General features: G+C 43.8%; 1 protein-coding gene across 2 annotated transcripts in view; it reads left to right on the forward strand.

Annotated features, from left to right (window-relative positions):
* TAF5L (TATA-box binding protein associated factor 5 like) overlaps nucleotides 1-13,077 on the forward strand; it is a 16,556-nt gene extending 3,479 nt beyond the window's left edge. The window contains exons 2-4 of one of the 2 annotated variants that reach the window (XM_010178102.2): nucleotides 1,889-1,993; nucleotides 5,072-5,796; nucleotides 11,054-13,077. In XM_010178102.2, the coding sequence (XP_010176404.1) occupies nucleotides 1,889-1,993; nucleotides 5,072-5,796; nucleotides 11,054-11,851 (1,628 nt within the window). In that variant the 3' untranslated portion in view covers nucleotides 11,852-13,077. The remainder of the gene's footprint in view (nucleotides 1-1,888; nucleotides 1,994-5,071; nucleotides 5,797-11,053) is intronic. The other variant, XM_010178103.2, reaches the window with a different exon arrangement.
* Nucleotides 13,078-13,523: the final 446 nt, after the last annotated feature.

The raw sequence follows: 13,523 nt of genomic DNA on the forward strand, positions 1-13,523 counted from the left end.
ACCCTTGTATGTAATCCTGCGACACAGCATAAAAGACAGGCCCTCATATTTCTGTTTTTCTTTGCTTTTACAATGAGTAATATGGATGACATGGAAGACTGTCACTAAGGATTTTTGAGTTACTACATGGGTGTGCATGCAGTTTGCTTTCTCATGTGGAATATTGATTACATTTTAAGTCCAAAAAGCAGTTTTTTACTTTAGCTGTTAAGTAGTACCAGTATGTGAGCCTGGAGTTCTTGCCAACTCTTACCAGTTCTTAACAGCTTTGAGTTTCTGAAGCAGCCAGGCTGTAGAAAGCACAGTGTATCTGTACCTTTCCACAGGTTATATTTGTTTTATTTCTGAACTGATTTAAGAGAAGATAGGGTATCCATGCTGGAATCTGTATTTGCTTGTTCCCATGAGGAGATGGTGATCACAGCCCAGCTCTCTGTTTCCAAAGCTGAATTCAGCTTGCCCTGGAGAGTTGGTAAACATACCTCCTGTGCTTCCCTAAGCTCCAGGCAGATAGACCCAGGTCTTACCAGAGTGAGAGGGGAGAATAGTGACAGGCTGCCTGTACACCATGTGCTTATCTCTTTCTAATTAGAAGCATTGAGATGAGCTGGAGGCTGTCCTATCTCTCTTTAGCATGTGAACATTTGATGATGTTGTTTATAGACTTCTAGGGCTGTCAGAGTTGTGCCTCTGTGTGTGAACCAAATGCTGGAACAAAAAGCAATCAGTCAGGAGTGGGAAGGCAAAGAGAGAGAGGGTGGAAAGTGGTGGGGGGCAGGGGAGACTGACAGAAGTTGAAGGAGTTTAAAGTGAGAGTAATGAAAGTGGGTTTTGTGGAGGAGAAGATAGTTATGAATTGAAAAAAAAATTAGGAAAGGAAAACAGTGAAACACCACGCCCTTCCGTGCTCTTCTTAGAAGAGCAAATGAATAAACATATTAGTTACAATTCTGTAACTTGTGTTTCCAATCACTGGCACTTGTATATGCTTAGGGTATGTTGGTGGGTATCTGTAAACCTGCACAAAGTCTGCTGTCGGATTCTGAGGTTAGCAGAAAAGCAAAGGTTTGGTGCCAGAGAAAGAGAAGCCAGTTCCCTTTCTAAATAGTTCAGAACCATGTTTACCACAGTTGATACTGGTTCTGAAAGTCAGTACAACACTGTCTCAGGAAACTGTGACAACTGGGTTTGTGATCAGGTACCAGCTACCCTTTAACCTAAAATCCTCACGGAGGAGGACAGCACATTTTGATTAAAAACTACTAAGTGTTTGCTTAGAGATTCAGTGTGTTTTCACCACCACCTTCAGGAGACTAGTAAATGGTAATAATTGTCATTTGTTGTAAATTATCATGACTGGGACAAGGAATTTGAAACTCTTGAGGTTGTGTCACTGCAGACCTCCTGTCCATGATGGTTGGTGGGTCCTGCTGCAAAAGAAACTCTGTCTTGGCGAAATTTGTAGATTGCTTTCCTCATCTTTTCTGAGTGCATAGTAGTAAAATCACCAAGTATCTTGTAAAACTGTTAAGGGATCTGTGATGGTGTTGCTCTGAATTTCTTGGGAACTTCAGGCTGTATTTGAAAACTTAAAAATGCATTCTCGGGGGAGCAGGTGAGTTGCTGAGATTTTTACTTCTTTTTTTTTTTTTTTTTTTTTTTTTTTTTTTTTTTCCCAGGTTGTCAGTATACTTTCTTATTCACAATCTGTCTGGGTTGTTATTGCCATGTTTAGATGCTTTGGACTATATCATCCCTGGACAGTTTGAAAGACGAAATGTTATCTTGATGGTTCCATTATCTTGGATTTTATGAGAAGCTTTGTTTCCAGACACACATGCAAAACTCCTTATATCCCTATTTAATTTTTACTTACTCTATTTCACAGTCCAATCTGAATCTGGTTGTGCCAACGTTGTGTCTGCAGCTCCCTGCCTGGCGGAGCCACAGCAATATGAAGTACAATTTGGACGATTACGCAATTTTCTCACAGGTAAATATCACGAAGCAAGGAAGAGGAAAGTAGCTGAATTGTTATTGTCATTTCAATGAGTAAAGGACAGTAAAATTCAAAATCATGTCTGTAACAATCTTTTGATTTCTAGTTTTGAGATTTCAGTTACTACAATTAGAAATATTTAATTTTTCTTTTTTATTGTTGTTTGAATGCTGAGTACCTTTGGCTTTTGTAGCTAGTTGACTGTTTGCCCTTTCTTGGTCAAGCATTTGGCCTTTGTAGATCTTCTCCTTCTAGCCAAGAGCATACATATACAGGACAAGAAGGAAGATTAGAGTGCTTAATGAGAAAGGCAAGTAGCTTAGAAATGAGTATAGTTCTCTTCTAGTATAGAGTTTTTAATTTTATTCATAATTGGCTTATTTTTATGTTGGTCCAGGTTTTTTAAGGGAGAATTTGTTCCCCTGAATTTATCTGTACTGGCTTTGAGACTGGAGTACTGTGTCTGTACTGGAGTATCTGTATTGAGACTGGAGTATCTGTACTGCTTTGAGACTGGATGACAGAAAGTAAAAAAATTCTAATTCTGTAGTATGGTGCAGAAGACAATAATGATTTTTCTTTTTTTTTAAAAAAAATTTAAAAGTAATTTTTTAAAAAGGTACTCCTGGGAATGTCCTTATTTCTTTGAGTCCCAAATGTGAGAAGAACACAGGTAGGATTTTTAGAGAATAGTACCAAGGAAAGTGAGGTTGCCACTCCTTCCACCTTTGAGCACATCTAGCTCATCCCTACGTGTCCAGTGTAGAGATTTGATCCCAGTGTGCATAACAAGAGGATTAATATTCCTAATAGTTGTTGAAGGGAAAGGTAAGGGGACAGGCAGGAAGGCAGTGGCAGAAAATACTGAATTCTCAGCCTTGCCACTTATAGCAGTTCAACACCATTGCACTTTAGTATTGGAGATAAATCCTTATGGTTTAGTAGATTTTTGGGAGGTGTGATTGCTGTGTTCATTGGCTTAAATACTGCTGGGGGAAGTGCTAGGCATGGTTTTGGCGTTCAGGTTGGCTGTTTTGTCTTTTTTGTCCCTCTTACTCAGTTTTGATTTCTTACACACGTGAACTGCCCCTGTTTCTGCAAGGGAGTAACTTGCCAGCCAGCCACAAGGACACTTCCCATTCCTGTGATGCCTGCCCACAGGGGCCCTGAGGATCGGGCAGGGGACTAGAATCGCTGAATAATTTAGGAATTACTCTAGAGATCTGTAGTTCAACCAGCTGCTCAAAGCAGTACAAGATTAGAGGTTGATCAGATTGCTCAGGGCCTTGTCCAGCCAGGTTTTGAAAATGAAAAAGTGTGGAGATTGCTCTGCCCCTCTGGGCCCCAGCTGCAGGGCTGAGCGATTTGGTGAGAATTTCCCTCACAGCAGCTCGCCTGTTGTCCTTTCACTGAGCACCTCTGAGAAGAGGCTGGCTCCTTTTCCTCCATAAAGTCCCACTGGGTACTGAAGGCAGCTGTTAGATACCCCCTTATTCTTCACCAGGCTAGACAGACCCAGCTCCTGTAACCTCTCTTCATATGCTCCTGGGGAACGTTTTCTTTGTTCTCGTTTCTGCCAACTTCCCATCTCTTCCCTTTTTCCCCTGCTGCAGAGTGAGGTCCTTCCCCTCGTTGCATTTCTGGACTAGAGCACCAGCAGAGACACGAGCATGTGCTGGCTGCTTAGAACTTTTACTGCATACAGACCACTGGTTTCACTGGTTTTGGCCCAGTTTCAGTGGGACAGAAAAGAGAATGGTGCCTAAGGATGCAAATATGTATGTACACACTGTGCACCACACACACACTAGTTACTCATATAGAAATGGGAGAGAGGCACAGAATGGATCGGAGAAATTCTGGAAGAATGCTTAACAGAAGATGAAAAATAACCTAATGGGGGGGAGGGGGTAAGAATATGCATTGGTAAGTGGCAGGAGGAAAGAACAAGTTGAAAAGAAGCAATGCTGTTTGAGGATCAGCAGTGCCTATTTTGTTCCAGTAACTTGGCCCGTTTGGTCCCCTGGTAACTCATTCTTGTGGCCCTAAGCTGTGCTGCCATAGTTAGTGTTCTGCAGCAGGACTCTGCGCTTTACAGCTCCCTGCAGCTGGCTGACCGTGGGAGGGAAACAGCCCCAAGAAGCTGGTGAAGGAGGGGTGGAGCTGTTGCACAGATTAGTCTCTGCAAGGTACAGCACAGCCTAATCAGGAGTTTGTTACACTGTGTGCTAGGAATTACTGCTGGGATTTGCCTTGGCAGAGAGAGAGAGAGAGAGAGAGCACGAAAGCGTGCACATGAGCAGGAACAGAAATAAAACAAGAGCACAGCATATTGCAGGACATTTTGGAAACTGTAGCCTCCTTTCCCCTGGGGACAAGTCAGTTCCAGCCGACAGGGTTGAAGCTGAGAGGAAAAAAAAGTCACCAAAGTTCAGGCCCACACAAGCTGTATTAATAATTTTGCCTTAAATGTGTTAAATGCTATTTTAAATATAACAAGTAAATTTTAAAGTACATTTATTGCAATAAACAGAGGGCATAGTTTTTCTTTTTAAATACATTGGGGAAAAATTCAGTTGTCGTGTAGTTTGAGGTGGTATTTTAATAGCTGGCCCACGCCTAAAAAGGGTTTTGAAATCTCTGCGTTTTGTTCTGACAACATAACCTCACTGGCTTATCAGGCATTGGAAGGGGTTGCCCAGGGCAGTGGTGGCGGCCCATCCCTGGAGGTATTTAAGAGTCGTGTAGACACAGTGCGGAGGTACATGGTTTAGTCGGGGATTTGTCAGTGTGAGGTTAGCGATTGGACTCGCTAACCAGGTCTTTTCCAATCTAGAGAATTCTGTAATTCTGTGACTTGAAAAAATCTCTCTTAGGATCCGTGATAGGTACCACGTATCCCCTTTAGGTGACAGAAGAGGTTCGCTTAGATGTGCCAACACAAGTCTCCTCTTGCTTACACTCTGATGCCGCTGTCAAGGCTTTTTGCAGTAATTGACCTTGCTCTGTTTTATTGCCAGTAGAAAGTGGATTGAGAAATCATTCTAAGTTTGTTGCTGTTTTTTTATATAGATTCAGATTCTCAGCACAGCCATGAAGTGATGCCTCTTCTGTATCCCCTCTTCGTCTACCTCCATCTGAACATGGTCCAGAATGGCCTAAAAAGCACAGTGGACAGTTTTTACAGCCGCTTCCATGGCATGTTCTTGCAGAATGCCAGCCAGAAGGATATCATTGAGCAGTTGCAGACTACCATGACTATTCAAGATATCCTGTCCAACTTGAAGCTCCGGGCTTTTCTGGACAACAAGTACGTCATCCGCCTTCAAGAGGACAGCTACAACTACCTTCTTCGCTACCTCCAAAGTGACAACAACAATGCCCTGTGCAAAGTCCTGACCTTGCACATACACTTGGATGTGCAGCCTGCCAAGAGGACTGACTACCAGCTCTACGCTGGTGGGAGCTCCTCGCGCAACGAGAGCAATGGCCTGGAGCCCAGCGACGTGCCAGCTTCCATTCTGCAGAATGAGGCAGCTCTGGATTTACTGCAGGACAGCATTAAACGTGTCAAGGACGGGCCCCCTTCCTTAACGACCATCTGTTTCTATGCCTTCTATAACACAGAGCAGTTGCTGAACACTGCAGAGATTTCACCAAATAGCAAGCTGCTCGCTGCTGGCTTCGATAATTCGTGTGTGAAGCTGTGGAGCCTGCGCTCCAGGAAGTTAAAATCTGAGCCCCATCTCGTTGATGTGTCCCGCATTCGCCTGGCTTGTGACATCCTGGATGAGGAGGTCTGGATATCCTTTCTTTCCCCCACTCCCTTCTGCCAAGTTATTTTGAGCATGCATTATGGAGTATATAGTAATGTCTTTGGGGACTGTGCGGCTGTTCCACAACCTGTCTGCCTTGACACACTTATTTTGTAGCCTGCTCTCGTCCTTGTTCTTTCCCACAGTGGCTGTAAATGCTGCACTGAGGTGCCATGAGTTTGTGCTTGGGTCATAGTTTGCTAGTCCTAGGTGCTGATCTCCTTCCTCCAGCTTTCCTTGAACAGATAACAGTACACGGGCAGCCCAGTAAGGAGAGGTGACTAGAGAAGGCTCCCTTCTCTGAGGAGCATGGAGACTTCTTATGGATGGGAAGATGAAACAAGGAGATGTGGACAGTAAAAACACACTGTGGTGAATGAAAACTAGAAGGAAGGTGGCTTAGAACAAACAGTCAGAAGGGTGGAGAGATGGGGAGAGGACGCAGGAAGAGGAAAATAAAGACAAAGTAAGGAAGGAGCCAAAGGAGGCTGGTCTGGGACCTCAGGAAGAGGGAAGGATGCCTAAGTGCTGAGCTGTATTTAAGGAATCACCTTAACCAGAGGTGAAGAGTTAGCATGGAAAAATTATGCAAAATGTCTCTGTTAAGGAATCTGCAGTGTAGAAATTTCAGAGGCTTTGCACTCTGGAGTGCAGGAGACAAGGACAGGGATGTGTGTGCCTTCACACGCCAGGCTAGATAGCATCTTCTAGTTTACTTTTTTTTTTTTTTTCCCCTTCTAGTCACACCCTTCCTCCCCAGCCTGCCACAGCTGCCCACGTAGCATCTTCTATCTGGTATAGAGATCAGAATTTGTGACTCTTACTTTGTTTAATCACTCCCTTCTTGAAGGGGCCGGGGGAAGCCTCATTTGTTCTTCTGTTTAAGCATTTAGTAGGAGAAACATCGCTTTTTCCACTGTTTTTTCTTCATCTCATAAAAAATACCTAGTGGCACGGTTCTGTTTATTTTGGAAGAGTGCAGAGAGCTTTCTGTACACAGAGATCTGTGGTTAGGGATTGTTTTGTTAGTCAGCTTGAGAACTAGAGGCAGGCATCCAGGTGAGATAGCACAGCAGCATGCTCACTGCTTCCCAGGTTAACCCCTTCTGCCGAGTGAGCAGGTGAGTGGGTCAGACTAGCCCAAGATGGAGCTATGGGCTTGTTTTCATTATAAGCTGCAAGAGTTCATAGGACATGTGACTGTGTGTATTGCCTGTCGTGGAAACCAAATGTCAATAACCTGTGAGAGGGGAGAAGTTCTCTGGGAAATCAGTAGTTCACCTCCTTTGGCTCCAGACTGTGGAACAGTGAGATACTGCCAGGTTATCAGGAGTGTGTGCTAGCTTTTTTTTGGCACGTGGGCACATACTTTCATATCGTGAGTGTATCACGAAACTGCTGTGGAAGCTTGTGTAAAAATGGCTCTCGTTGGCTATTTAATATTTTGCACATCCTGCAGTATTTATGCACAGGTCTAAAACCAAAAACTGGTCAAAGACCAGCACAGATCAAAGTCATCATTGCCTTGAATAACTTCATTATTGACAAAACAAATAATGACCTGACCAGGAGTTTAAAGTTACCAGCCTAAATGCGCTGCTGGTCGTGTGTCCCAAATGCAAAGGAAAGACTATGGATTACAACAGAAGTAAATCCCGGTATCTGGGAGCCCTCAGTGAAGAAACACGGGCACGTGCGAGGTCGCAGGTGGGAGCAGACCAGCTCCTGCTTGGGTACCTCAGGAGTGGAAGCCACAGGTACCAAGACAGACCAAACAAGACCACCCTGACTGGCTGCAGTCATGGCTAATGCAGCTCAGTGTAGAACAGGGGCTGCGTTTCAGACTGTCACTGAAGTGTGATCAGCAACAATTCACAGCCATAAATCTGATGAAAACTTTGACAAAGAACAAAAATTCTGAATGTGCTTTGACATTACTTCAGTGAGTTCTACAGAATAACTTGAGAGGATGTTAAACTTGGCTGAGTTATGTAAGGTTTCTTTATTTTGTTTGTTTTGGTTGATTTCTCTATTGTGTAATTAGCTTTGGATACTGTTTTTACATAGTAGTGCCTGAAATAATTAATCTTCAGCTTGGTTTCTGATTTGCTGCAAGCAAATAGATGCTTCTGTTTATGAAAATACAGAGGTCTGAAAGTGTGTGTTTCCACAGATGGGTGGCATCTTCCCTTTTGACATCTTAAGAGCAGCGCAGGATGAGAGAGATGACGACACCCAGGGAAGCCTGTTGCTAGTTAGAAGAAAGGAGGAGGCGAGGTGGTTTTTTGGTTTGGTTTTTTTTTGAGGTTATCATTGTTGCTTTTTGAGACTCACTCGTTCCCTTGAGGCTTACGCTGGGTGGAAGATCAAAATAATTTTTGTCAGCTAGATAATGTTTGCTGCTCACAAGGTTAGATGCCTTGGCAGTACATTTTTCTGGGTCCAGATGACTGTCATGCAAAATCCATTACGAATTTAAGTAATAGCTGAGGAGTTGGGCAGTTTGTCCATAGGTCTATCATTTGGAAGGTATCCTGTGTAAGAAAACATGCCAACATTTTTATTCTTTTCAGTTTTTTAATAATACAATTTTTGGGAGTCTTGTACTTGCTTAAGAAGGTTTCCTGTTCACTGTTGAAGAGTAATTTTTTTTTTAGCTTGTTTTAGTAGTGTTGGTAGGTTTTTCAGTTCTATTCCTTAAAATCTGTTTCGATAGTTCTTTTCAAAATGGGATAGTAAAAATAATAAAAGGTAGCTTTTTAGCGTGTGGTGTGTAGGTTATTGATTAAAAGAGGTTTATATAACTTAAATTTCGTGTCTATTCCAAGGAAATGTAAACTGTTCATGCTAACCTGCAGCAGCAGCCACTTCAGAAGGTGCTAATGGATATCTGGGTAGTGCGCAGTGGTATGTTATATCCAGGAAAAATACTCAGTGTGTGAAATTGGAATCCTGAAAAAATACTGTGAAGACGGATTCCTCACCTCCCTGCTGATTTATAACACAGGTTGCAGCCTTTCTATAGCTGCTGTAAATGCTAACCTACATGGTAGTAGCTGTGGGATGCAAGGAAGGGAGTGCTTCATCTGACAAAGAAATGAAGCTTGGTCCTGGAAGGCAGTTAGGTAGTGGCTGCACTTTGCTAACAATCTGGTCAGCAGACTAACTCGGATAGGGAGGAAATGGAGAAATTTCATGAGGTATACCACTTTTGGTGAGCTGTAACAGCAGCGTGCCGTTGTTATGCTAAGTGGGTGTCAAACAGAAGTAAAAGAGAAGATTTGCTACCTGTGACTGTATAGGAGGGTAGTTTTGAATGCTTCAGTAGGCATTTTCAAATAAGCTGCTACTGTAATACAAGAGAAGAAGAGTAGGTGCTTGTAAAGCAAAATAATATGTGCTTGCAGACAGCCCGAGTAGCCCTCTATGAATTTGAGGGCATAAAATCAAGTACCTGGACGTGCAGAATTTACAAAAACTAAAGTACAATACAGGTAACTTGAATGGGCTTCCACTGGTAACTTGTCAGGAATCTTATGGTCATAATTAATGTGCTGCAGGTATCAGCCTCTCTCCTTTAATGTGGTAACATAGCCTAGAGATGCTGTGGATTCCAGCAAGCAATGCTCTATCCCAGGTAGAAAAAGCAATTTGAATAAGAATGGGGCTTTGCATGCTAGAGCCTGCAGTTTCTCTCTGCCTCACCTCCATAGTAGAGATGAAGTTGGCTCCCAGCCAGATCATAAAACTCCCATGGGCACCGAGTACTCTGAAGAGAATTAGCATTGCTAAACACGGCTTGCTGCCTACCACTTAAATGTGCAGCTGAGATGGGGAAAGGCAGTGGGCTAGCTAACCCTCTGACATGAGATTTGAAATGACCAGAGGAGAAGGGCTTTCAGGGCTATTGCAAAGTCTGGAGCAAAACCATCTGTGGGTCCTGAGGTCAGAGGGGTGGGAGATGTCGTGTCAGCCAAGAGAGCCGCTCACCACTCACTGACTGCGCTGACTGCTGGTCATCAGCAAGTCCAGCAGCCCTGGGGAACTGGGTTTCCTCTCAGGGCAGGAAGTGCTCCTTCAGCAGTAAACAGGCCAGTTTGCAATGATAAAAGTTAAAGGAGCTGCTCACAAACAAAAGAGTGTTGTGTTGAATTTGATGTGCAGAGATTGTCCGTGGATGAGTGTTACTGATCCAGTACTGAGGAAGTGTCTGCCTGACCCCCCTGAGGAAGGGTGGTCTCAGGCTACTACACAGGTGCACCCCAAGCCGTGGTTGTCTTGTACCATCAGTGAGACCCTAGCTTGTCAGGCAAGGACACTCTTTGGAGTTGAGATTTGTTGGAACTTGTGCAGTCTGTAGCCTTTGAGTGTTGAGAGGTGCTACTTGAGTAGACTTTCAGACACTCTTACCCTCCATTGGGAGATTCCATTAGCACAGCTCACTGAACAGTCTTTAAACGTGGAAGCCTTTACTTGTTGACTGTCTGCCCTGGTACTTGAATTGGAGAATTAAGGATAAAAAGGCTTCCAGTGACATCCTTTTTGTGATTATTCATCTTCTCCTAACCTAGAATAGATCCTTTGACCTAAATAAGCTGCATACATTTGCTGCTCTTGAAGGGTGAGTTTGTGAAAGAATTTGGATGAAGCATGCATGGAGAAATAGATGTTACAGCATTACTGAGTTTCTGTTCACACGTGGGACTAGGAAGGAATGTCCAGCAGACAGCTTGTCAAATATGCTTTGTCTTTCCATCTCCTGCTTTTTGTTCAAGACATCTGTGTGTGTTTTTCTCTGTTGTGAGATTCACTTCCAATAATGACCACACCAAAAGAGCAGATGCCAAGATCTGTTTCAACATCTTAGCCAAAAGTTTAGTAGAGAGCGGATAGGGAATAAGCATCTGTTTTTAGCAAGTGGAAAAATGTCATTAAATATTTCTTTTTTTCCCCCTATTTGCATACAGTCCCGGGTTAAGGTGCCTTCTGGAGTGAGCATGAGGCTACCCAAAATGAAGATAAAACCTTTACATAAAGTCTTACCTCGTCATCTCTTTCAGCATTAACTTAGACAAAGCAAATGCGCTGGCAGTGTTTTTGTCTGCGTTGCACAGAATGCGCCAGGTCTAAAATAACTTCTGTATTAACACCCGCCTGTTTTCCTCATGGTGGTTCCTGTGTTTGTTGAACAGATAAACAAGCTTTCCTTTCTTGTTTTTTTTTTCTCCTCCCAAACTAGGAGGAAGAGGATGAGAGCGCAGGCACAGAAATGAAGATCCTGAGAGGACACTGCGGACCTGTGTATAGCACGAGGTTCCTTTCAGACAGTTCGGGACTCTTGTCTTGTTCCGAGGACATGTCCATCAGATACTGGGACCTCGGAAGTTTTACAAACACTGTGTTGTACCAAGGACATGCCTATCCTGTCTGGGATTTGGACATTAGCCCCTGCAGCCTGTACTTTGCCAGCGGTTCCCACGATCGCACTGCAAGGCTCTGGTCCTTTGATCGGACGTACCCGCTGCGAATATACGCGGGCCATTTGGCGGACGTAGACTGTGTCAAGTTCCACCCCAATTCCAACTACTTAGCGACGGGCTCCACAGACAAAACTGTGCGCTTGTGGAGCACTCAGCAAGGCAACTCGGTGCGTCTTTTCACCGGGCACCGCGGCCCCGTGCTGGCGCTCGCCTTTTCTCCCAACGGTAAGTACTTGGCCTCAGCAGGTGAAGACCAGCGGCTGAAGCTGTGGGACTTGGCGTCAGGAACTCTTTACAAAGAGCTGAGGGGGCACACGGACAACATAACCAGCCTTACTTTCAGTCCCGACAGCAGCCTAATTGCTTCGGCGTCGATGGACAATTCGGTCCGGGTCTGGGACATTCGGAACACTTACTGCAACGCCCCTGCAGATGGGTCTTCCAGTGAACTGGTTGGTGTCTATACCGGACAGATGAATAATGTACTGAGCGTACAGTTTATGGCCTGTAATCTTCTTCTAGTGACTGGAATTGCACAAGAAAATCAGGAACATTAACTTTTTTGTTGTTGTTGTTTTGGTTTTTTTTCCTTAGGGAAGTGGGTGGGTGCATTGAATGCCAGAGTCCACTGCAAGCTGAGATTACTGACTGTGAAACACTTTTTTTTCTTCCTCTGCCCCCTTGAAAGGCATGTTCAGAGTGATGCAAATGCTTTAAATTGTCTTGGCCACAAAAAGGCCTGTGCTGTTGAACGGAATGAGGAAAAAAGGAGTGATGCAAACATGTATACATTCTAATTCTGTACTTGTAGGGATGGGGAAAAGGGGAGGAAATCCAGTAGCTTGGGGAAGCCGAAAGCCTGGTCCAGACAAGTGAAACTGCCAACCAGATAAGCTGCTGACCTGCACTTAAATATCCTGCATTGATTGATGGGCACATCTTACCTACTGTTAACTGAGGCTTGAGTGTGTGGAGAACTACTGGCCCAGTGCTTTTTTTGTTTTGCTTTTGTTTTCCTGATATTGCAGAGGACCAGCATTTTAAGACCCTTCTATTAAAAGAAGTTTATGTATTCTCTACAGTGATAGTGGTCCTAAATATTGCAGCTCCCTATAGCACTTCTGGAATATTTTGGACTGGCTAAGTAGAAAATACCATCTTTCTTTTTAAGAAGGGAATCAAAATCTGACCTCAGTTGGGGCCCATCTCTGCATTGTCATTTGGGTTTGGATCCTGGTACTAGCTGTGATATTTGTATTTATGTTCCATTAATTAGGAATCTTTCTGAATGTGGTTGCACTGTGTTTTGAGGATGGGAGGACAGTGGGGGTAGAGTGGTGTCTTTAAGGGTAATAAACAACTTGCCTTGTCTGGAGGGAGGGCACAACAGGACTGAAGTGGCTAAGTTTGGACTCCTCATGGAAACAGGGCATGTCAGTCCACCACTGCACCTCACAGAAATATTTCCCTAAATGGAAGTTGGCAGTCTAGAGAGAGGGGGAGATGGGGAGAGAAACATACGAAGTGACATGGGAAAAAATAGTATTACTAAATTATTGTGCATACACAGAGGCAGCTCTGCCAGTGTTGGATTTTTCTCAAAATGTTGCAATATCAGTTTCATGAACACTTTGTGAGATAAATCATCAGCATTTACAACAAGGATCTGCAGAAAAGGCACGTTCTAGTTTGTCATTTGGAGAGATTAAATATTTCTGCTTTCTGGAAAGAGTTATTTTGTATTTTGTTTTCTATTAAAAGCATTTAGCTTAAAAAAAATAAAAATAAAAAATTGTTTGGTTCCTTTCTGGGAAACTCGCTCTGACTTGCATGGGAAGGAGAGGGCAGGAGCATGCTTCTGCACTGCTCGAGCCAGAGCCTGCTTGGCACTTGGAGGCTGAATCTGGTGGTCTCACTCACTTGATGGATGCTGTTTTGATATCCCCGTACTTTCTTTCTCAGAGCTGACTTCGCAGGTCACGGAGTCGGATATTGACCAAGCTTTGTAGGTCAGCTGAAATGCATGTGTAGGATCTAGGTACCTCCTGAGGTTGACACTGCCCCAGAAGGCCTCATTCTGTAGCGCTGCATGACCTCTGCTTTGTGGTTTGATATTCTAAAATGCCTCTTTCAAGGAAAGGCACAATCTTAACGTCTTCTAGACAGGCTGCTGGTATTAAATGATAATTCTCTTCAGTTTCCCTCAGACCTTCTGGACTTTCATAAGGG

Source organism: Antrostomus carolinensis, unplaced genomic scaffold (genome assembly GCF_000700745.2).
Source record: "Antrostomus carolinensis isolate BGI_N321 unplaced genomic scaffold, ASM70074v2 scaffold52331, whole genome shotgun sequence".
Lineage (NCBI taxonomy): Eukaryota > Metazoa > Chordata > Aves > Caprimulgiformes > Caprimulgidae > Antrostomus > Antrostomus carolinensis.